Here is a 25,529-nt window from a genome sequence, read left to right as displayed (position 1 = left end):
CCTCCACATGGCTGTTCCTGCTCCTTCATTTATTACCATAATCCCTCCATATGGCTGACCCTGGTCATTCCCTGCTCCCCCATTTAGGACCATAATCCCTCCCTCCACATGGTTGTTCCTGCTCCTTCATTCAGGACCATAATCCCTCCCTCCACATGACTGTTCCTGCTCCTTCATTTATTACCATAATCCCTCCCTCCACGTGGCTGTTCCTGCTCCTTCATTTAGGAACATAATACCTCCCTCCACATGGCTGTTCCTGCTCCTTCATTTAGGAACATAATACCTCCCTCCACATGACTGTTCCTGCTCCTTCATTCAGGACCATAATCCCTCCCTCCACGTGGCTGTTCCTGCTCCTTCATTTAGGACCATAATCCCTCCCTCCACATGGCTGTTCCTGCTCCTTCATTTAGGACCATAATCCCTCCCTCCACATGGCTGTTCCTGCTCCTTCATTCAGGACCATAATCCCTCCCTCCACATTTCAGGACTATAATCCCTCCCTCCACATGGCTGATCCTGCTCCTTCATTTAGGAACATAATCCCTCCCTCCATGTGGCTGTTCCTGCTCCTTCATTCAGGACCATAATCCCTCCCTCCACATGACTGTTCCTGCTCCTTCATTTAGGAACATAATCCCTCCCTCCACATGACTGTTCCTGCTCCTTCATTTAGGAACATAATCCCTCCCTCCACATGGCTGTTCCTGCTCCTTCATTTAGGACCATAATCCCTCCCTCCACATGGCTGTTCCTGCTCCTTCATTCAGGACCATAATCCCTCCCTCCACATGACTGTTCCTGCTCCTTCATTCATGACCATAATCCCTCCCTCCACATGGCTGTTCCAGCTCCTTTATTCAGGACCATAATCCCTCCCTCCACATGACTGTTCCTGCTCCTTCATTTAGGAACATAATCCCTCCCTCCATGTGGCTGTTCCTGCTCCTTCATTCAGGAACATAATCCATCACTCCACGTGGCTGTTCCTGCTCCTTCATTCAGGAACATAATTCCTCCCTCCACATGGCTGTTCCTGCTCCTTCATTCAGGAACATAATCCCTCCCTCCATGTGGCTGCTCCTTCATTCAGGACCGTAATCCCTCCCTCCACATGGCTGTTCCTGCTCCCTCATTTAGGAACATAATCCCTCCCTCCACATGGCTGTTCCTGCTCCTTCATTTAGGACCATAATCCCTCCCTCCACATGGCTGTTCCTGCTCCTTCATTTAGGAACATAATCCCTCCCTCCACATGACTGTTCCTGCTCCTTCATTTAGGAACATAATCCCTCCCTCCACATGACTGTTCCTGCTCCTTCATTTAGGAACATAATCCCTCCCTCCACATGACTGTTCCTGCTCCTTCATTTAGGAACATAATCCCTCCCTCCATGTGGCTGTTCCTGCTCCTTCATTCAGGAACATAATCCCTCCCTCCACATGACTGTTCCTGCTCCTTCATTTAGGAACATAATCCCTCCCTCCCCATGGCTGTTCCTGCTCCTTCATTCAGGAACATAATCCCTCCCTCCATGTGGCTGTTCCTGCTCCTTCATTCAGGAACATAATCCCTCCCTCCACGTGACTGTTCCTGCTCCTTCATTTAGGAACATAATCCCTCCCTCCACATGACTGTTCCTGCTCCTTCATTCAGGAACATAATCCCTCCCTCCACATGACTGTTCCTGCTCCTTCATTCAGGAACATAATCCCTCCCTCCACATGACTGTTCCTGCTCCTTCCTTCAGGACCATAATCCCTCCCTCCACGTGGCTGTTCCTGCTCCTTCATTTAGGACCATAATCCCTCCCTCCACATGGCTGTTCCTGCTCCTTCATTTAGGAACATAATCCCTCCCTCCACGTGGCTGTTCCTGCTCCTTCATTCAGGACCATAATCCCTCCCTCCACATGGCTGTTCCTGCTCCTTCATTCAGGAACATAATCCCTCCCTCCATGTGGCTGTTCCTTCATTCAGGAACATAATCCCTCCCTCCATGTGGCTGCTCCTTCATTCAGGACCATAATTTCTCCCTCCACATGGCTGTTCCTGCTCCTTCATTTAGGAACATAATCCCTCCATCCACATGGCTGTTCCAGGGCATTCCTTCCACCTTCATTTAGAGGCATAATCCCTCCCTCCACATGGCTGTTATTCAGATCCCAGGGAGACACCATTCTTCTTGTTTACTTTGGGATGGCCCCATTGCCTAGGTGACGGAGGATTGTGACACATTGGGGTAATTAGAGGATGTTGTTGTGAGGTCACCCACTTTCATTTCCGGTTTGGTCTGCCTGTTCTCTGGCTCCGGTTTTGACAGAAGCTCCAGTTCTGTGTTCAAGAGTCCAGACTCGCTATTTTTAATGTATTGATTCAGTGTGGTAGAGCAATAGAAGGTTGAGCAATAGAAAAGGATGTGAGTGCTAAAGTTAGCTCTCAAGAGTGTGCTTCCCCCTTTTGAAGTCGATTTTAATGCATGCTATGCATAGCGTAGTTGCATATGAGGTTGCACTGCATATAGAGTAGGGTCTGAAAGTATTGAAAGTTTTTCGCACGGCAGGTTTTATTTTTTATTTCACCTTTATTTAACCAGGTAGGCTAGTTGAGAACACCTTTATTTAACCAGGTAGGCTAGTTGAGAACACCTTTATTTAACCAGGTAGGCTAGTTGAGAACACCTTTATTTAACCAGGTAGGCTAGTTGAGAACACCTTTATTTAACCAGGTAGGCTAGTTGAGAACACCTTTATTTAACCAGGTAGGCTAGTTGAGAACACCTTTATTTAACCAGGTAGGCTAGTTGAGAACACCTTTATTTAACCAGGTAGGCTAGTTGAGAACACTTTTATTTAACCAGGTAGGCTAGTTGAGAACGAGTTCTCATTTACAACAGCGACCTGGCCAAGATAAAGCAAAGCAGTTCGAGACATACAACGACACAGAGTTACACATGGAACAAACAAGCCTACAGTCAATAACACAATAGAAAAAAGAAAGTCTATATTCAGTGTGTGCAAATGGCGTGAGGAGGTAAGGCAGTAAACAGGCCATAGTAGCGAAGTAATTACAATTTAGCAGATTAACACTGGAGTGATAGATGTGCAGATGATGATGTGCAAGTAGAGATACTGGGGTGCAAAAGAGCAGAAAAGTACATAAAAACAGTATGGGGATGAGGTAGGTAGATTGGATGGGCTATTTACAGATGGACTATGTACAGCTGCAGCGATCGGTTAGCTGCTCAGATAGCTGATGTTTAAAGTTAGTGAGGGAAATATAAGTTTCCAGCATCAGCGATTTTTGCAATTCGTTCCAGTCATTGGCAGCAGCGAACTGGAAGGAAAGGCGGCCAAATGTGGTGTTGGCTTTGGGGATGACCCGTGAGATATACCTACTGGAGCGCTTTCTAGGTATTCTAGTGGTTAAAGCGTTAGACTAGTAACTGAAGGTTGCTGGATCAAATCCCAGAGCTGACAAGGTAAAAATCTGTCATTCTGCCCCTGTTCCTCGGTAGAACGTCATTGTAAATAAGAATTTGTTCTTAACTGACAAGCCTAGTTAAATAAAGGTGTTCTCAACTAGCCTACCTGGTTAAATAAAGGTTTTAAAAAATGTATACCATTGATAAAGATGAGCACAAATGATGTATAAAATAAACAATTCAAATACTGAGCTATATTGCATGCTCAAAACATTTGGAAATATATGATTTTATACTAATGAAATTGCTCAGAGAAAGAGATATTGTTTAACAAGTAAACCAATTTTTCTCAAAAAGTAGGAGGCAAAATGATTGACACCCTGTTTTCAGTACCTTACCTTGCGAGGATAACGGCACTGAGCCTTTTTCTGAGCCTGAGAGGGACATTAGACCATTCCTCCATATAGAATCCTTCCAGACACCTGAAACCCCACCTCCAGACACCTGAAACCCCACCTCTTTAAGGAATACCTAGGATAGGATAAGTAATCCCTCTCACCCCCCCCCTTTAAGATTTAGATGCACTATTGTAAAGTGACTGTTCCACTGGATGTCTTAAGGTGAATGCACCAATTTGTAAGTCGCTCTGGATAAGAGCGTCTGCTAAATGACTTAAATGTAAATGTAAATGTAATATCCTTTGTCTGCGCTTATGAACTGTCTTCTTGATTTTGTGGCCAATTGTGGATTTTGATGCTTGGGGTTATTTTGCTGGAAGAGCCACTTGCAGCCAAGTTTCAGCCTCCTGGCAGAGGCAACCAGATTCTGGGCTAAAATGTCCTTAACAAGGGCCCCAGGACCAGTGGAAGCAAAATAACATAAACAATCCACCACCATATTTTACAGTAGATATTGGGTTATTTTCTGCTCATACATTCTCATTTCGACACCAAACCCACCACTGGTGTCCGTGGCCAAAGAACTCTATGTTCATGTCATCCAACCAATGTAAATGCCTGGAGTTTGTTAAACAGCATTGGCACTTGGATTGGAACCGGTGCTTTGGTCGGATGACATGAAAATAGAGCTCTATGACCAAACTCCCGGGGCATAGGCATTGGCTTAATCTAGCAACACCTTTCCCCTAACCCATCCCATACACTAGCACACCACAAGCACAGAGCCACGTCTCACAGTTATGTGATTCCCTAAAATGAAATGATGACAAATACTTTACTCAGTAGGTCACTCCCACTTTGGCCAGCTTTGAGTTGTTGATATACCAGGCTTATATTCGAGCCATTATGACTTTGAGCCATTATGACTTTGAGCCATTAGGCCTTTGAGCCATTAGGTCTTTGAGCCATTAGGTCTTTGAGCCATTAGGTCTTTGAGCCATTAGGTCTTTGAGCCATTAGGCCTTTGTGCCATTAGGTCTTTGAGCCATTATGTCTTTGAGCCATTAGGTCTTTGAGCCATTAGGTCTTTGAGCCATTAGGCCTTTGAGCCATTAGGTCTTTGAGCCATTAGGTCTTTGAGCCATTAGGTCTTTGAGCCATTAGGTCTTTGAGCCATTAGGTCTTTGAACCATTAGCTTTTGACACCAAACTGTAGGAGGAAATGCCCTGCTATTCATGTTGTATTATGTCCTTCCATCTGAGATGTAACTTGCTCTCGCTTCTTGCATATTGAATGTAAATGCATGTACCCAGAAGAATTCTGTATTAAATGTGTTACTTCGGCCACAATATGGCCTCGAGTCTCCTCCCTCTCCAGCCAAGTCAATTTATCAGAAATGACGGGTCTATAAAGTTAACTGAGGAAAGTTTACACTAACCAGGACTAAGCTTTGTTTACATTGTAATGTGGCCTTGCCAAGACCCACGCTCACTTTCCAATCCACCCCTCTACCTGACTGGTTCCAGTCCAATCCACCCCTCTACCTGACTGGTTCCAGTCCAATCCACCCCCTCTACCTGATTTGTTCCAGTCCAATCCACCCCTCTACCTGACTGGTTCCAGTCCAATCCACCCCTCTACCTGACTGGTTCCAGTCCAATCCACCCCTCTACCTGACTGGTTCCAGTCCAATCCTCCCCCTCTACCTGACTAGTTCCAGTCCAATCCACCCCCTCTACCTGATTGGTTCCAGTCCAATCCACCCCCTCTACCTGATTGGTTCCAGTCCAATCCACCCCTCTACCTTACTGGTTCCAGTCCAATCCACCCCCTCTACCTGACTGGTTCCAGTCCAATCCACCCCCTCTACCTGACTGGTTCCAGTCCAATCCTCCCCTCTACCTGATTGGTTCCAGTCCAATCCACCCCTCTACCTGATTGGTTCCAGTCCAATCCACCCCTCTACCTGACTGGTTCCAGTCCAATCCACCCCTCTACCTGACTGGTTCCAGTCCAATCCACCCCTCTACCTGACTGGTTCCAGTCCAATCCACCCCCTCTACCTGACTGGTTCCAGTCCAATCCACCCCTCTACCTGACTGGTTCCAGTCCAATCGACCCCCTCTACCTGATTGGTTCCAGTCCAATCCACCCCTCTACCTGACTGGTTCCAAAACACTTCCTGCGTGTTGTTCTACTGAAGTATCCTAAAGCCAGCCGATATTAGAAAAGGGCCACCACCCAAATGTACAACTACTGTTCACCTCAGCTGCATCAATCAACTCTCCCAGGGGGCTGGCTGTCTTAGAATGAGTTTGAGGTATTTTTGTGGAGGCAGAAGAAGGACCAGAATAGCTAGTTTATGTCTCATAGGGTGTAAATCTGGCACTGATGCAAAAAGTTTCACACACTCAGCCCGTAGAGAATACTAAGTCTTACACTGTCAAAATCTTGTCAAAAGTAATGCACTACACTGATAATGAATAGAGTATAATTTGATGTTTATCCTAGCGTTACAACTTTATTGTCCACTGTGAGAAATGTGTCTTCTGCTGTCTTGTGTTTTTGCTAATCCCCTGGAAATCACACAGATGAGAGACTAGAAGCAGCACAGGGTCAGCCACAGATGAGACTAGAAGCAGCACAGGGTCAGCCACAAATGAGAGACTAGAAGCAGCACAGGGTCAGCCACAGATGAGACTAGAAGCAGCACAGGGTGAGCCACAGATGAGACTAGAAGCAGCACAGGGTCAGCCACCGATGAGACTAGAAGCAGCACAGGGTCATCCACAGATGAGACTAGAAGCAGCACAGGGTCATCCACAGATGAGACTAGAAGCAGCACAGGGTCAGCCACCGATGAGACTAGAAGCAGCACAGGGTCATCCACAGATGAGACTAGAAGCAGCACAGGGTCAGCCACAGATGAGACTAGAAGCAGCACAGGGTCAGCCACAGATGAGACTAGAAGCAGCACAGGGTCAGCCACAGAGTAGCACCCTCCTGGAACAGGTCTTATTAGCCTGTATCTGATTGATATGACTGATGATACTGTATTTGCATTTCAGGAGAGGAAGTTTTTGGGAGGTTCCAGCCAGATCAGTGAGTGTATGGCCAAAAAACTGGGTGAGCGGGTCAAGATGGAGTCTCCTGTCTACAAGATCGACCAGACAGGGGACATGGTCGAGGTCGAGACGCTCAACAAGGAAACATACAAGGTGAGTGAGAGAGCAACCATCTCCAATCCATCAACATAATTACAATCTCGTCAGAGCACATTCCACTGAGTAGGAGCCTACTGATTTCAGCTTGTGCCTATGCTGCCATCTAGAGCTTGTTTGTTCATAATACGTGGCACCTCATGATGTGGCCCATGTTATGACTGCTGTACATTTGCATTCTAGAACTCCAGGAACATTCTAGGAATCATTCATTCAACCATACAACTCACTGAGCTTACAAAGCCCCTTAGACATTCATGTTTGCCTGTCAGTAAATTCCTATAGCTTTTGACAGTGTGTGTGTTCGTGTGTGTTCAAATCAAATGTTGTTTGTCACATACACATGGTTAGCAGATGTTAATGCAAGTGTAGCGAAATGCTTGTGCTTCTAGTTCCAACAATGTAGTAATAACCAACGAGTAATCTAACCTAACAATTCCACAACAACTACCTTATACAAGTGTAAAGGAATGAAGAATATGTACATAAAGATATATGAATGAGTGATGGTACAGAACGGCATAGGCAAAATGCAGTAGACGGTATCGAGTACAGTATATACATATGAGATGAGTAATGTAGGGTATGTAAACATAAGTGGCATTGTTTAAAGTGGCTAGTGATACATGTATTACATCAAGATGGCAAGATGCAGTAGATGGTATAGCGTACAGTATATACATATGAGATGAGTAATGTAAGGTATGTAAACATTATATGAAGTGGCATTGTTTAAAATGGCTAGTGATACATTTATTAGATCGATTTTTACATTATTAAAGTGGCTGTAGTTGAGTCATTATGTTGGCCTCAGACCTCACTACCCTCTGGAGAGCCGGTTGTGGGTGGAGCAGTTGCCGTACCAGGCAGGATGCTTCGATGGTGCATCTGTAAAAGTTTGTGAGTGCTTTTGGTGACAAGCCAAATTTCTTCAGCCTCCTTCACCACTCTGTCTGTGTGGGTGGACCAATCAAGTTTGTCCGTCATGTGTACGCCGAGGAACTTAAAACTTACTACCCTCTCCACTACTGTCCCGTCGATGTGAATAGTGGGGTGCTCCCTCTGCTGTTTCCTGAAGTCCACGATCATCTCCTTTGTTTTGTTGACGTTGAGTGTGAGGTTATTTTCCTGTTTGTGTGTGTGTGTTTGTGTGCATGCGCGTGCACATATGTGTAAGCCAGATGGATTGTTGTCAGTAAGCTGGTCTTCATCTCTCTGTCCAGGCGACATCCTCTCCCCCAGATAAAACCCATTAAGCAGTAGCATAGAGCTGCTTAGCCACCGGGGTGGACTGGAGATGTACACACTACCCACTGGGCACAGACCTCAATTCAACTCCTATTCCACATTGGTTCAGTGTAATTTCATTGAAATGACGTGGAAACAGTGTCGATTCATACAGTGGGTGCCCAGTGGGTTAGAAACTACACACTACACACTACACAGGCCTCAACTCGTGTTTTGTTTCTCCCAGGCCAAGTATGTGATTGTGGCAACCCCTCCTGGTCTGAACTTGAAGATGCACTTCAACCCCGAGCTGCCCCCTCTCAGAAACCAGCTGATCCACAGGGTCCCCATGGGCTCTGTCATCAAATGTATTGTCTACTACAGAGAGAACTTCTGGAGGAAGAAAGGTAACAAGGGAGGAGGGAGGGAAGGTCCATGGGCTCTGTCATCAAATGCATGGTCTACTATGGAGAGAACTTGAGTGATAATCTCCTCTTCTCCTCATCCCTGATCCTCTCTCTCCTCCTCCGCATCCCTGATCTTCTCTCTCCTCCTCTCTTCTCTTCATCCCTGATCTTCTCTCTCCTCCTCTCTTCTCTTCATCCCTGATCCTCTCTCTCCTCCGCATCCCTGATCCTCTCTCTCCTCTCCGCTCCTCCTCATCCCTGATCCTCTCTCTCCTCATCCCTGATCTTCTCTCTCCTCTTCTCTTCTCCTCATCACTGATCCTCTCTCTCCTCCGCATCCCTGATCCTCTCTCTCCTCTCCCCTCTTCTCCTCATCCCTGATCCTCTCTCTCCTCTGCATCCCTGATCCTCTCTCTCCTCTCCCCTCTTCTCCTCATCCCTGATCCTCTCTCTCCTCCGCATCCCTGATCCTCTCTCTCCTCTCCGCTCCTCCTCATCCCTGATCCTCTCTCTCCTCATCCCTGATCTTCTCTCTCCTCTTCTCTTCTCCTCATCCCTGATCCTCTCTCTCCTCCGCATCCCTGATCCTCTCTCTCCTCTCCCCTCTTCTCCTCATCCCTGATCCTCTTTCTCCTCTCTTCCTGTCCTCCTCTCCTGCATCCTTCCCCTCTTCTCTCTCTCTCTCTCTCTCTCTCTCTCTCTCTCTCTCTCTCTCTCTCTCTCTCTCTCTCTCTCTCTCTCTCTCTCTCTCTCTCTCTCTCTCTCTCTCTCTCAGGGTACTGTGGCACTATGGTGATTGAGGAGGAAGAGGCCCCCATTGGCTTGACTCTGGATGACACAAAGCCCGATGGGACTGTGCCCGCCATTATGGGGTAAACACATAACTAGTTTCCTGTATCCCAACATGATTACCCATAGAGAATGAGAAACTGTGGTTTACTTAGTGGTATTACTGTAACTTTATTTCTCCTGTTCCTATGCCTTAGCTTCATCCTGGCCCGCAAGTGCAGGAAGCTATGTGGACTGACGAAAGAGGAGAGGTAAACATCTGTCTGGCTGTTTCTCATGTTCAGTCCCTACAGTGTGTTTTACATCACTTCCTCATGTGTATACTATGCTAGTACGCATGTGTATCAGCATTAATAGTTTAACCCTATCCCTTCCTTAACCCTTAAAGATGGTTGTTGCCCCCTGTAGGAAGAAGAGGATCTGTGAGATCTACTCCAGAGTGCTAGGCTCAGAGGAGGCTCTGCATGTGAGTGGAACCACTACTGCTGCCACTACTACTGCTGCTGCCACTACTACTACTACTGCTACTACCGCTATTACTAATACTGCTGCTACTGCCACTACTACTACTACTGCTACTACCGCTATTACTAATACTGCTGCTACTACCACTACTATTACTACTGCTTCTACTACTGCTGCTACTGCTGCTACTGCTGCTACTGCCACTACTACTACTACTGCTACTTCCGCTATTACTAATACTGCTGCTACTACCACTACTATTACTACTGCTTCTACTACTGCTGCTACTGCTGCTACTGCTGCTACTACCACTACTGCTACTACTGCTTCTACTACTGCTGCTACTGCTGCTACTGCTGCTACTACCACTACTGCTACTACTGCTTCTACTACTGCTGCTACTGCTGCTACTGCTACTGCTGCTGCTACTACTATTACTGCTACTACTGCTTCTGCTGCTACTGCTACTGCTACTGCTGCTACTACTACTGCTACTGCTGCTACTACTACTACTACTGCTGCTACTACTACTATTACTGCTGCTACTACTACTATTACTGCTGCTACTACTACTATTACTGCTGCTACTACCGCTATTACTGCTGCTACTACTACTACTGCTGCTGCTACTACTACTACTACTACTGCTGCTACTACTACTACTTCTGCTACTACTGCTGCTGCTTTTTCTACTGCTGTTGCTGCTACTGCTACTACTGCTACTACTACTACTACTGCTATTACTGCTGTTACTACTGCTGCTAATGCTGCTGCTACTGCTGCTGCTGCTTCTGCTGCTACTACTGCTATTAGTACTACTATTACTACTAGTACTGCTACGCTCTTAGAAAAAAAGGTGCTTTATAGAACCTAAAAGGGTTCTTTGGCTGTCCCCATAGGATAACCCTTTATGGTTTTACATAGAACTCGAAAGGGTTCTACATGGATCCAAAAAGGTTTCTCCTATGGGAATACCCAAAGAACTCGTTTGGAACCCCTTTCTAACAGTGTAATACCACCACTACTGCTTGGAACTGGAAAGCTTAATTGAAACTGTTCTGTTCTGCTAAAAAGCCAAAGGATGGGACTGGAGAAATATAACCACTCTCAAAGGACTGACCATCCATTATACAGTTTCAACCACGTTTTGTGGCTATACTGTGTTTGCTTACATTTACATTGTCTACAAACATTAGAGTAAAACAACCCCCAACCAATACGAGTACCAACCCCCAGCCCGATACGAGTACCAACCCCCAGCCCGATACGAGTACCAACCCCCAGCCCGATACGAGTACCAACCCCCAGCCCGATACGAGTACCAACCCCCAGCCCGATACGAGTACTAACCCCCAGCCCGATACGAGTACTAACCCCCAGCCCGATACGAGTACCAACCCCCAGCCCGATACGAGTACCAACCCCCAGCCCGATACAAGTACCAACCCCCAGCCCGATACGAGTACCAACCCCCAGCCCGATACGAGTACTAACCCCCAGCCCGATACGAGTACCAACCCCCAGCCCGATACGAGTACCAACCCCCAGCCCGATACGAGTACCAACCCCCAGCCCGATACGAGTACCAACCCCCAGCCCGATACGAGTACCAACCCCCAGCCCGATACGAGTACTAACCCCCAGCCCGATACGAGTACCAACCCCCAGCCCGATACGAGTACCAACCCCCAGCCCGATACGAGTACCAACCCCAGCCCGATACGAGTACCAACCCCCAGCCCGATACGAGTACTAACCCCCAGCCCTCTCTGTCCCAGCCTGTGCACTATGAGGAGAAGAACTGGTGTGAGGAGGAGTATTCTGGAGGCTGCTACACTGCTTACTTCCCCCCTGGTATACTCACCCAGTACGGCAAGTAAGTAACAGACACACCCAGGCACACACACACACACACACAGTGATTCATATGTTGATGATATAAAGAATATTTGCTGGTCTGTGGTGTGTAATGAGGAGCAACCAGATGCTGCACTTGACACATTTATGTAACTACTTATTCCAGTTGATTAATTTATTTATTTGATTTTATTTCACCTTTATGTACTTTTTATTTCACTAATACGCACGCACCCATTAAGAAAATGACTGTATAAACTGTTAAATCCCCTTGGATTGATGAGGAATTTAAAAATTGTATGGTTGAGGCCAAAGGTAGGGCAATTTAGTTTTTTAAATTTTACTAGCCAAGTCACTTAAGAACAAACTCTTATTTTCAATTAAGTCCAAGGAACAGTGTGTTAACAGCCTTGTTCAGGGGCAGAATGACATTTTATTTTTATTTTGTCAGCTTGGGATTTGAACTTGCAACCTTTCATTTCCCAGTCCAACACTTTAACCACTAGGCTACCTGCCACACCAAGTCTTGCAGCCCAACTGAATGGCGAATGTACGGCAAATTAAGAAATCATGTGACTAAACTAAATAAAAATAAACTACACTATGTAACAAAGATAAATTATATAAAGAATGATAGTAAAAAGCTTTGGGGCACCTTAAATTAAATTTTGGGGAAAAAAGCCAACTTGGCTCCTTCAGAATCAGATGGCTTATTCATCAAAAGTCCACTGTTATTGCAAAGTACTTTAATTACTTTTTCATTGGCAAGATAAGCAAACTTAGGGATGTCATGCCAGCAACAAACGCTGACACTACACATCCAAGTGTATTGGATCAAATTATGAAAGACAAGAATTGTACTTTTGAATTACGTAAAGTCAGTGTGGAAGAGATGAAAAAATGATTGTCTATCAACAATGAAAAGCCACCAGGTCTGTCTGACAATATAGAAAATTACTGAGGATAATAGCAGACGATATTGCCACTCCTATTTGCCACATCTTCAATCTAGGCCTACTAGAGAGCATGTGCCCTCAGGCCTGGAGGGAAGCTATAGTCATTCCCCAAGGGCCCCTGGGGCGGCAGGGTACCTAGTGTTTAGAGCGTTGGACTAGTAACCAGAAGGTTGCCAGTTCAAACCCCTGAGCTGACAAGGTCAATCTGTTATTCTGCCCCTGAACAGGCAGTTAACCCACTGTTCCTAGGCCGTCATTGAAAATAAGAATTTGTTCTTAATAAAAAAATAGTAAAGCCCCTTTTACTGACTCAAATAGCCGATTTGTTAGCCTGTTACCAACCCTTAGTAAACTTCTGGGAAAAAAAATGTTTGACCAGATAAAATGCTATTTTACAGTAAACAAATTGACAGCAGAATTTCAGCATGCTTATAGGGAAGGACACTCAACAAGCACAGCACTTACACTGACTGACAATTGACTGAGAGAAATGTATGATAAAATGATTGTGGGGGCTGTCTTGTTAGACTTCAGTGCAGCTTTTGACATTATTGATCATAGTCTACTGCTGTAAAAATGTATGTGTTATGGCTTTACACCCCCTGCTATAGTGTGGATAAAGAGTTACTTGTCAAATAGAACACAACACAGAGGATGTTCTTTAATGGAAGCCTATCAAATATAATCCAGTTAAAATCAGGGTAGCTGTCTAGGCCCCTTGCTTTAAAAACAAATTCTAACGACGTGCCACTGACTTTGAGTAAAGCCAGAGTTTCTGTGCATGCAGATGACTCAACACTGTACACATCCGCTACCACAGTGACTGAAATGACTGCAACACTCAACAAAGAGCTGCAGTTAGTTTCAGAGTGGGTGGCAAGGAATAAGTTAGCCCTAAATATATCTAAAAGTATTGTATTTGTAACAAAACACTCACTAAACCCTAAACCTCAACTAAATCTTGTAATAAATAATGTGGAAATTGAGTAAGTTGACATGACTAAACTGCTTGGAGTAACACTAGACTGTAAACTGTCATGGTCAAAACATATTGATGCAGTAGTAGCTAAGATGGGGAGAAGTCTGTCTATAATACAGAAATGCTCTGTCTTCTTAACAACACTATCAACAAGGTAGGTCCTACAGGCCCTAGTTTCTACCTTCTTAACAACACTATCAACAAGGTAGGTCCTACAGGCCCTAGTTTCTACCTTCTTAACAACACTATCAACAAGGTAGGTCCTACAGGCCCTAGTCTCTGTCTTCTTAACAACACTATCAACAAAGTAGGTCCTACAGGCCCTAGTTTCTACCTGATTAACAACACTATCAACAAAGTAGGTCCTACAGTCCCTAGTTTTGTCGCACCTTGACCACTGTTCAGTCGTGTGGTCAGCTGCCAAAAAAATGACTTAGGAAAATTGCAATTGGCTCAGAACAGGGCAGCACGGCTGGCCCTTGGATGTACACAGAGAGCTAATATTAATAATATGCATGTCAATCTCTCCTGGCTGAACGTGGAGGAGAGATTGACTTCATCACTACTTTTATTTATGTAGAATGCACAGAGCTGTCTGTCTAAACTACTGGCACACAGCTCAGACACCCATGCATACCCCACAAGACATGCCACAAGAGGTCCCCAAGTCACAGTCCCCAAGTCCAGAACAGACTACGGGAGGCACACAGTACTACATAGAGCCATGACTACATGGAACTTTATTCCACATCAAGTAACTGACGCAAAAGCAGTAAAATTAGATTTAAAAAACATATACACAAAGACCTTATGGAACAAGCAGCTAATGGGGATTCATAATAAATACAAATACACACTGTGTGACCTTATCTAACCTTTATATCTCTCCTTCTCCCTCCTCTCCTTTCCACTCTGTGTAGGGTTCTCAGGGAGCCAGTAGGCAGGCTGTACTTTGCAGGAACAGAGACAGCTACTGAGTGGAGTGGCTACATGGAGGGGGCTGTTCAGGCAGGGGAGAGGGCTGCCAGAGAGGTGAGAGCCTCCATCATCATCATAATACATGTATTTATTTCATATACCCTCCTCCCTCGTGTGTATTGTTTTAGTATTATACATGAATTCATTGTTGTTCCAGGTCATGTATGAAATGGGCAGGATTCCACAGAGTCAGATCTGGCAGACAGAGCCTGAGTCAGTGGTAAGGATTCAATGGATACTTAAGTCACATACCAAACTCATTTGGGTTCAAATGTAAAGTATCTAAAGGACATTATAGAAAGTAGACCTAACTTAGTTTCCCCCCTAACTCTCTCCCCCATCTCCTCTCTCGCTCTAACAGGAAGTCCCAGCAATCCCGTTTGTCACCACCTTCTGGGAGCGAAACCTTCCATCTGTGGGCGGGTTCATCAACTTCCTGGGCGTAGCCTCGGTCCTGTCTGTTGCCACTGCAGCAGGCATGTTGGCCTATCAGAAGGGGCTTCTCACCCGGTGCTAAACCTAAACCCCTCCCACCACCTCCTCTCCTGCATCTCCAGAGGGCAATTCTCTGACGGCACACTATTCCCTTTACAGTGCACTTCTTTTGACCACAGCTAGAGTAGTGCTCCACTTTTGACCACAGCTAGAGTAGTGCTCCACTTTTGACCACAGCTAGAGTAGTGCTCCACTTTTGACCACAGCTAGAGTAGTGCTCCACTTTTGACCACAGCTAGAGTAGTGCTCCACTTTTGACCACAGCTAGAGTAGTGCTCCACTTTTGACCACAGCTAGAGTAGTGCTCCACTTTTGACCACAGCTAGAGTAGTGCTCCACTTTTGACCACAGCTAGAGTAGTGCTCCACTTTTGACCACAGCTAGAGTAGTGCTCCACTTTTGACCACAGCTAGAGTAGTGCTCCACTTTTGACCACAGCTAGAGTAGTGCACTTCTTTTGACCACAGCTAGAGTAGTGCTCCACTTTTGACCACAGCTAGAGTAGTGCTCCACTTTTGACCACAGCTAGAGTAGTGCTCCACTTTTGACCACAGCTAGAGTAGTGCTCCACTTTTAACCACAGCTAGAGTAGTGCTCCACTTTTGACCACAGATAGAGTAGTGCTCCACTTTTGACCACAGCTAGAGTAGTGCTCCACTTTTGACCACAGCTAGAGTAGTGCTCCACTTTTAACCACATAGAGTTCTGGTCTAAAGTAATGCACTTTATAGGAAACAGGTTGCCATGTGAGACGTTACCACTCTGTGTCATAGGCCTTGGTAAAGACTGTTCAGCTCTGTCATTCACTACTGTACCGTCCATTGTTCTAAAAACCTCCATCCTCCACAGTGTCCCAACACAGGATCTATCAAGACCAGCTCACAATAATATTGTCTGTTCTGCTAAGATTGCTCTTTGATACCTGAGATGGGAGATGAGAGAGAATCCCTAGCTAACAATAAGTCTGTGATTCAGACTCTCAAACCAATGAAGGACGACAACTAAATCAGAGTTATTGAAACAGTAGCTTTCCCAATGAAGTTATCATTCACAAATCTGCATTGACTGTTTGAGACTGTGTGTTAATTACCTCTGCTGATTTTAGGTCCTTCTGTAGCTCAGTTGGTAGAGCATGGCGCTTGTAACGCCAGGGTAGTGGGTTCGATTCCCGGGACCACCCATACGTAGAATGTATGCACACATGACTGTAAGTTGCTTTGGATAAAAGCGTCTGCTAAATGGCATATATTATATATATTATATTATTATATATTATATATCAAGCCCATTGAAAAGATTAGGGGACATCACCTCGAAGTAAAGCAGGAGGTGTGGATACTTTCAGAGGGTATTGAGCTTGCTTCTAACTACAGCTAATTTGCCCATGATACTGAATAAGTCCAGTTTCACAGTATTTTCAGCAGATATTCCTCTCTTCTCCTAACAAATATGTATGAAACAGATTTCTATCCAATAATAAAGATCCCTCTAAAAATAAAAATAAAACAGTGGAAGAAAATCAAATGTGAGTGAAATAACATGAATATCTAGATCTATAGACGAACAGAATTACTGCTCTGAGTAGATAAGAGGATCAACCTGTGAGAGCATCCGTTCTGAAGCATACTGTACGGTCGGTCTTACAGTGAGTGGTGGAACATTGTGATGTTGTCCCTAAAGACGTGTGCGTACGCCGTGAGTGTAGTCCATCTTGCCTTAATATAAGTTGTGGTGTTTTAACATTTTTGCAAGTGCCTGTGTAACTCACACTCATTTCCCATCCCCCCTTCCGCTGTACCCCCCTGTCTGGTTCATTTGGCGTTAACTGGAGCTCATTGGTCACTTTTGGATTGAGTGCTCATTCTGATATGTCTTAATGTCTTGTTCTTGATTTTTTTTTACATTTGTGTATTGTTACTGTTTTGCTAGATATTGCGGCACTGTTGGAGCTAGAAACATAAGCTTCATGCTGCACCTGCGATAACATCTGCAAAAATGTGTACGTGACCAATAAAATGTCATTTGATTTTGACACCTTCTTAGGCCATTGGCTGAGCTCTGTTTCCGGCAGGCGAGCGTCTGAGGCTGAACAAACAATCATGCTAACATCCATGATGCTACAGTTAGCTTTCTGGCACCAGTTGTGTATGTGTGAATCTTAAAATGGCCAACTGTGAACTGTGTAAATCCGCCCATACATCTCTAGCTAAACTATCTATCTATATGTTCTGAAATGTTGTTATTGCTGTACTCCTCAGATATGCTATCTATCCCTTAGCTTAGCTTACATTCTACCGTGACACTAAACTTGAACCCCTACCCCCAGGCTCCAAGCATTTCTCTCTTTTTTGCATTTGATTCACCTCAAAGTAACTTTTGCCCAGAGGCCTGGTTGTAACCAGAATCAGATGAGTAGGGATTGGACCATGATGTCAAGAAAGATCTCAACATTCTCAAAGAAGTATAGTAGAAGAACAGTCTGTTTGTTCTGATGGGAAAACTAGTGAACGGAACAACAGGAACCAACTGAAAACAGCTGCTCCCTGGTGTCCTGGATGACATCACCAGTGTCCTGGTTCCCTGTGTGACATCATCAGTGTCCTGGTTCCCTGTGTGACATCATCAGTGTCCTGGTTCCCTGTGTGACATCATCAGTGTCCTGGTTCCCTGTGTGACATCATCAGTGTCCTGGTTCCCTGTGTGACATCATCAGTGTCCTGGTTCCCTGTGTGACATCATCAGTGTCCTGGTTCCCTGTGTGACATCATCAGTGTCCTGGTTCAATGGCTGGCTGTGTGACATCACCAGTGTCCTGGTTCTTCCTCAAAGATGTGATAAAAACATCATCAGTGTCCTGGTTCCCTGTGTGACATCATCAGTGTCCTGGTTCCCTGGGGACATTTTTGTGTCAAACATCATCAGTGTCTAATTAGGTTTAGGAGCTAGGGTTGAGACTGAAATAGAATTTTGAATCTAGGCCTGACACTGTCTGTTCTATTCTGTCCCTCTCTCAATGGCTGGCTGTGTGTGAAATGTTGTACCTTCTAATCGGCTAATTGCATTCTTTGATGTCTTTATATGATTCCTCTCCTTCCTCAAAGATGGTGATAAAAACATTGAATTTACCTCCTACTGGTCTCTCTCTGGGTCATTTAATTTGTCTAGCTGAAATATCCCATAGTGAGATATGGTAAGAAAATAGTTGATGTGTTGTTTATACTTCCACATGGTGTGGTCTAATAAGAAGTGATGTGGTTGTTTATACTTCCACATGGTGAGATATGGTCTAATAAGAAGATAGTTGTGGTTGTTTATACTTCCACATGGTGAGATATGGTAAGAAGATAGTTGTGGTTGTTTATACTTCCACATGGTGTGTAAGATAGTGTGTGTGTGTGTGTGTGTGTGTGTGTGTGTGATGTGCCTAATAAGATAGTTGATGTGTTGTGGTGAGTGTAAGATAGTGTGTGTTGTTTGTGTGTGAGATATGGCTAATAAGATAGTGATGTGTTGTTTATACTTCCACATGGTGAGATATGTAAGAAGTGTGTGTGTTGTGTGTGAGATATGTAAGTGTGTGATGTGTTGTGTGGTGAGATGTGTGTGTGTGATGTGGTGTGTGAGTGCCTAATAAGAAGATGGACGTTGTTTAACTTACTGGTGAGGGGACCAGAGTTGAGTACTTCCCATGGTGAGATACTAATAGAATAGTCCACATGGTGAGATACAAACATGTGGTTGACCAACTGGGGACATTTTTGTTAGGTCAAATGCTATTTCTAGGATTAAGCTTAGAATTAGTGTTAGGGTTAGAATTAGGTTGAGATATGGTCTAATAAGAAGACAGTTGATGTGGTTGTGATAGCTAATAAGAAGATAGTTGATGGTTGTTTATTTATGGTGAGATATGGCCTAATAAGAAGGGTTTATTTATGGGTTAGGATAGTTGAAATAGAATTTTGAATGGAACTGAATTGTGTGTGTCCCACAAGGTTAGTTTTACAAGACTGTGTGTGTGTGTATATTTATTTTTTCTCCAAGCATCTTGGCTCCGATCCATGGATGTTCAAGTCGATGTCACTGACATCACAGCTTTTTTTCTATACTGACAAATGCGAAAACAAAAAAATAGTTTTTATTTTATTTTGTATTTAGGTTTATTTTGTTTTTGTATCCCTTTTGCATCATTTCTAGTCACTTATCTCCTTGTAGTTTATCCTTAGTTGCTCCCAGAGTCTTTTAGATGTGACATCATCTGTAGTTGATGAAGCTTTTCTATACCTCACCTGGAAGATTCATATCATCTTAACAGATTCATTTAATTATGACAACACTCACAGCTGAAATATCCCATAGTGAGATATGGCCTAATAAGAAGATAGTTGATGTGGTTGTTTATACTTCCACATGGTGAGATATGGCCTAATAAGAAGATAGTTGATGTGGTTGTTTATACTTCCACATGGTGAGATATGGTCTAATAAGAAGATAGTTGACGTGGTTGTTTATACTTCCACATGGTGAGATATGGCCTAATAAGAAGATAGTTGATGTGGTTGTTTATACTTCCACATGGTGAGATATGGCCTAATAAGAAGATAGTTGACGTGGTTGTTTATACTTCCACATGGTGAGATATGGCCTAATAAGAAGATAGTTGACGTGGTTGTTTATACTTCCACATGGTGAGATATGGCCTAATAAGAAGATAGTTGACGTGATAACTGAGACGGTATAGATATGGTCTGGTTATGTACATATACAGTACCAGTCAAAAGTTTGGACATACCTACTCATTCAAGGGTTTTTCTTTATTTTTTACTATTTTCTACACTGTGGAATAATGCTGAAGACATCAAAACTATGAAATAACTCATGGATTCATGTACTAACCCAAAAAGTGTTAAACAAATATATAGAAAACAAAATATATTTTAGATGCTTCAGCTTTGCACACTCTTGGAATTCTCTCAACCAGCTTCACCTGGAATGCTTTTCCAACAGTCTTGAAGGAGTTCCCACATATGCTGGGCACTTGTCGGCTGCTTTTCCTTCAATCTGCGCTACAACTCATCCCAAACCATCTCAATTGGGTTGAGGTCGGGTGATTGTGGTGGCCAGGTCATCTGATGCAGCAGTCCATCACTCTCCTTCTTGGTTATATAGCCCTTACACAGACAGGTGAGTTTTGTGTCATTGTCCTGTTGAAAAACAAATGATTTCCCCACTAAGCGCAAACCAGATGGGATGGCGTGCTTCATGGTGGGAACCACACATGCAGAGACCATCCGTTCACCTTCTCTGCGTCTCACAAAGGCACTTAAATTGGAACCAAAAATCTCAAATTTGGACTCATCAGACCAAAGGATAGATTTCTAACAGTCTAATGTCCATTGCTCGTGTTTTTGGGCCCAAGCAAGTCTCTTCTTATTATTGGTGTCCTTTAGTAGTGGTTTATTTTCAGCAATTCGACCATGAAGGCCTGATTTATGAAGGCCAAGAGGGATTGCCTAGTTAAATAAAGGTTAAATTAAAAATTCACACAGTCTCCTCTGAACAGTTGATGTTGAGATGAGTCTGTTACGAACTCTGTGAAGCATTTATCTGGGCTGCAATTTCTGAGCCTGGTAACTCTAATGAACTTATACTCTGCAGCAGAGGTAATTCTGGGTCTTCCTTTCCTGTGCTGGTCCTCATGAGAGCCAGTTTCATCATAGCGCTTGATGTGTTTTTTGACTGCACTTGAAAACATTGTCTAAGTTCTTGAAATGTTCTGTATTGACTGACCTTCATGTCTTGAAGTAATGATGGACTGTCGTTTCTCTTTGTTTATATGAGCTGTTCTTGCCATAATATAGATTTGGTATTTTACCAAATAGAGCGATCTTCTATACATCACCCCTACCTTGTCACAACACAACTGATTGGCTCAAACGCATTAAGAAGGAAAGAAATTAGGCCTAATAATTATAATGTAATTAGAAACAAATATATATACACATAAAATATAAATTCATTATATAAATTGTAATAAATATTTCCATAAGTAAATATTTTCTGAGGTTTCACCATGTTAGTTGCATGTTCCACCGTTATGTATATATGCCTAACATGGTGGTAATGTGGAGATTATGTTAGCGATCAAGATCCAGCTAGCATAATGGTGAACACTTGAAGAGAATTGAATCTTTTCTGTCAAACATATTTTGATATTATAAACTGTTATAACATGTTCATCTAATGTAGCCTAACATGTTGAAAATGTACGATTCAGAAATACTGACTAACATCCTGAAACATGAAAATATAGATAAAACTGAGTGTTGATACAGAGTTAGCATTACGCTGTTGTTTTCCCGCCCAAATAATGATTGACACTTCCTGAATGTGATGTCATTGTGGGAAGGGACTGTTTTTTGAAGGGGTATTACTACAAACTAACAGCGTGGAGAGTGAAGTCAGGGACACACAGAAAATCTTAAATACAGTAACAATAAATGCAATCATATTTTTTTGTCAGATATTTTAAGTAGCACTATAAAATAATTCATAAATATATTGATTATTGAATTATTTAATGGCTTATATTTCTCATAGAAGTCAATGAATAGCATCCGGGGACCACGCCTAAATCCACTGAAAACAAAATGGTCAAAAGGTGCTATTTCCTGGGGACAGAAAAGGCACATCATAACTGGAATGACGACCACTTGGCTACATAGCTGATGCCTGCTGGACTGTTCATTAATCACGGTACTCCATTTTTTTGTTTGTCTGTCGGCCCCAGCCTCGAACTCAGGGCCTGGTATAGTTAACTGACCCTCTCTGCCCATTCATCACCATTTTACATGTTGTTGCAGTCTTAGCTGATTAACTGTTGTTTGTCTTACCCGTTGTTGTCTTAGCTGATTAACTGTTGTTTGTCTTACCCGTTGTTGTCTTAGCTGATTAACTGTTGTTTGTCTTACCCGTTGTTGTCTTAGCTGATTAACTGTTGTTTGTCTTACCCGTTGTTGTCTTAGCTGATTAACTGTTGTTTGTCTTACTCGTTGTTGTCTTAGCTGATTAACTGTTGTTTGTCTTACCCGTTGTTGTCTTAGCTGATTAACTGTTGTTTGTCTTACCCGTTGTTGTCTTAGCTAGCTCTCCCAATCAACACCTGTGTTTGCTTTATGCCTCGCTTTTTGTCTCTCTCTAATGTCAATATGCCTTGAATATTGTTGTTTAGGATTGTTATCATTGTTTTAGTTCACTGCGGAGCCCCTAGTCCCACTCAACATGCCTCCTCTTTTTTCCCACCTCCCACACATGCAGTGACCTCACTCAGCATAACTAGTGCGTCCAGAGATGCAACCTCTTTTATCGTCACTCAATGCCTAGGTTTATCTCCACTGTACCCACACCCTACCATACCCCTGTCTGTACATTATGCCCTGAATTTATCCCACCACGCCCAGAAATCTGCTCCTTATGTTCTCTGTCCCCAACGCACAAGACAACCAGTTTTGACAGCCTTTAGCCGTACCCTCATCCTCATCCTACTCCTCCTCTGTTCCTCGGGTGATGTGGAGGTTAACCCAGGCCCTGCGTGTCCCCAGGGGCTCTCATTTGTTGACTTCTCTAACCCTTGGTTACATGCATGTTAACATCAGAAGCCTCCTCCCTAAGTTTGTTTTAATCACCACTTTAGCACACTCAGCCAACCCTGATGTCCTTGCCATGTCTGAATCCTGGCTTAGGAAGGCCAAATATTTATTTTTCACCAAAGCCCCATATACCACCCGCCACTGCGACCTGTATTCTCTCGTCGGCTGGCCCTCACTTCATATTCGTTGCCAGGCCCACTGGTTCCAGGTCATTTATAAGTCTTGCTAGGTAAAGCTCCACCATATCTCAGCTCACTGGTCACCATAACAACACCCACCCGTAGCACGCGCTCCAGCAGGTATATCTCACTGGTCATCACCAAAGCCAACACCTCCATTGTCCGCCTTTCCTTCCAGTTTTCTGCTTCCAATGACTGGAACGAATTGCAAAAATCGCTGAAGCTGGAGACTTATATCTCCCTCACTAACTTTAAGCATCAGCTATCTGAGAAGCTTACAGATCCCTGCAGCTGTACACACCCATCTGTAAATTGCCCATCCAATCTACCTACCTCATCCCTATATTGTTTTTAATTTACTTTTTTGCTCTTTTGCACACCAATATTTCTACTTGCACATCATCATCTGCACATTATCACTCCAGTGTTAATTTGCTAAGTTGTAATTACTTTGCTACTATGGCCTATTTATTGCCTTACCTCCTCATGCCATTTGCACACACTGTATATAGACTTTTTCTATTGCGTTATTGATTGTATGTTTGTTTATTCCATGTGTAACTCTGTGTTGTTGTTTGTGTCTCACTGCTTTGCTTTATCTTGGCCTAACTGGTTAAATAAAGGTGAGATAAAAAAATAAAAAAATAAAAAATAGTAGTAGAAGTAGTAGTAGTAGGGGTTTATTTTGACTAAAATGGAAGTTATATAAAAGTTTGAGTATCAGATGGAGTGTGTTAAGTTCATCTATTCTGAAGCTCACCATTGTAAATACAAATGAACAATTAGCACTTACTTAGCACATACTGTTGGCAACATTAGAATCACCATGGTTACGGTAAAGCCAGTAGGGGTCCAGGAGCACAGTGAGTTCGTGATGAAAGGACTGAAAAACAAAGGAATGAAAGAGATGTGGAAGAGACAGAAAAGAGGAATGTTTAAGCACACCCAAACACACCAAACACACCACACATACTGTAACAAACGTACATGCACGCACGCACCACTATACATGCAGGCAGGGACGCACACACACACCACACACACTATACGTGCAGGCAGGCACGCACACACACCACACACCTAAAGAGTTTGGTTGATTTACAGGAAGTTCTCACCATAACCAAAGCAGGAGATTGCATTTAAGTGAGATGAAAGTAGATTGACTTGTTTCCCTATCTAAAGCTAGCGCATCAGCCCCCTCCTGGAGTTTAGAGGTTATAGTCCATGAGGAGAGGGTTAGGAGGAAGAGAGGGTTTGGAGGAAGAGAGGGTTAGGAGGAGGAGAGGGTTAGCCGGAGGAGAGGGTTAGGAGGAAGAGAGGGTTTAGGGAGGAAGAGAGGGTTTGGAGGGTTAGGAGGAAGAGAGGGTTAGGAGGAAGAGAGGGTTAGCCGGAGGAGAGGGTTAGGAGGAAGAGAGGGTTTGGAGGAAGAGAGGGTTAGGAGGAAGAGAGGGTTAGCCGGAGGAGAGGGTTAGGAGGAAGAGAGGGTTTGGAGGAAAAGAGGGTTAGGAGGAAGAGAGGGTTAGCCGGAGGAGAGGGTTAGGAGGAAGAGAGGGTTTGGAGGATGAGAGGGTTAGCCGGAGGAGAGGGTTTGGAGGAAGAGAGGGTTAGCCGGAGGAGAGGGTTTGGAGGAAGAGAGGGTTAGCCGGAGGAGAGGGTTTGGAGGAAGAGAGGGTTAGCCGGAGGAGAGGGTTATGAGGAGGAGAGGGTTAGCCGGAGGAGAGGGTTAGCATGAGGAGAGGGTTAGGAGGAGGAGAGGGTTAGGAGGAAGATAGGGTTGGCAGGAGGAGAGGATTAGCAGGAGGAAAAAGTAAGCAGGAAGAGATGCTTAACAGGAGGAGGCGGTTAGCAGGAAGAGAGGGTGAGCAGGAGGACAGGGTTAGCTGGAGGATGGGGTTAGCAGGAGGAGAGAGTTAGCAGGAAGACATGGTTAGCAGGAGGAAATGGTTCGCAGGAGGAGAGGGGTATCATGAGGAGGGACAATAAGAGCGTCTGCTAAATGACTTAAATGTAATGTAAATGACAATGCAATATTGGCTATGTGTTCATCTGGGCTCAAATAATATTTATCTTTAGGTATTTAGGTCTCAAATATCAGAAAGCGAGATCGAGAGAGAGAGAGAGAGAGAGGAAGGGAGCAAGAGAAATAGAGAGAGAGAGTTAGCAGGGATACAGAAAAAAACAGATACTAGGGCATACGTCACAACTTTCTCTCTCTCTCCTCTTTCTCTCTCTCTCCTCTTTCTCTCTCTCACCTCCTCCTCTCCCTCTCCCCACTCTCCCTTTCTCTCTCTCTCCCTCTTCCCCTTCAATCTTCACTATACTGTGCATACTGTATATCTCTCAGTTAGAAGCCCGACTCTTTGACTTTACCGCAGTAATTTCCCCACCCAGGGGATTAAACTCTGGGACTCTCACTCACTTCACTCTCTCTGTCCAGCGACAGATTTACTCCCTCCGTCTATTTATTTACTGCTCTGCCTCTTACGAAAGGATGGAGGGATGGA

The 25,529-nt window shown here is 44.1% G+C and overlaps 1 protein-coding gene across 1 annotated transcript in view; it reads left to right on the top strand.

The window, feature by feature from the left end:
* Positions 1 to 17,245, top strand: part of LOC124044229 (amine oxidase [flavin-containing]) — an 82,311-nt gene extending 65,066 nt beyond the window's left edge. Inside the window, exons 7-15 of the mRNA XM_046363819.1 lie at positions 6,895 to 7,044; positions 8,522 to 8,681; positions 9,457 to 9,553; positions 9,668 to 9,721; positions 9,879 to 9,936; positions 11,714 to 11,811; positions 14,648 to 14,759; positions 14,863 to 14,925; positions 15,067 to 17,245. Of these exons, the coding sequence (XP_046219775.1) occupies positions 6,895 to 7,044; positions 8,522 to 8,681; positions 9,457 to 9,553; positions 9,668 to 9,721; positions 9,879 to 9,936; positions 11,714 to 11,811; positions 14,648 to 14,759; positions 14,863 to 14,925; positions 15,067 to 15,222 (948 nt within the window). The 3' untranslated portion in view covers positions 15,223 to 17,245. The remainder of the gene's footprint in view (positions 1 to 6,894; positions 7,045 to 8,521; positions 8,682 to 9,456; positions 9,554 to 9,667; positions 9,722 to 9,878; positions 9,937 to 11,713; positions 11,812 to 14,647; positions 14,760 to 14,862; positions 14,926 to 15,066) is intronic.
* The last annotated feature ends 8,284 nt before the right edge of the window (positions 17,246 to 25,529 follow it).

The sequence above is a fragment of the Oncorhynchus gorbuscha genome, linkage group LG09, assembly GCF_021184085.1.
Source record: "Oncorhynchus gorbuscha isolate QuinsamMale2020 ecotype Even-year linkage group LG09, OgorEven_v1.0, whole genome shotgun sequence".
Classification (NCBI taxonomy): Eukaryota; Metazoa; Chordata; class Actinopteri; order Salmoniformes; family Salmonidae; genus Oncorhynchus; species Oncorhynchus gorbuscha.
Note: the sequence above shows the minus strand (reverse complement) of the source record. Positions and strands in the feature narration are given on the sequence as shown.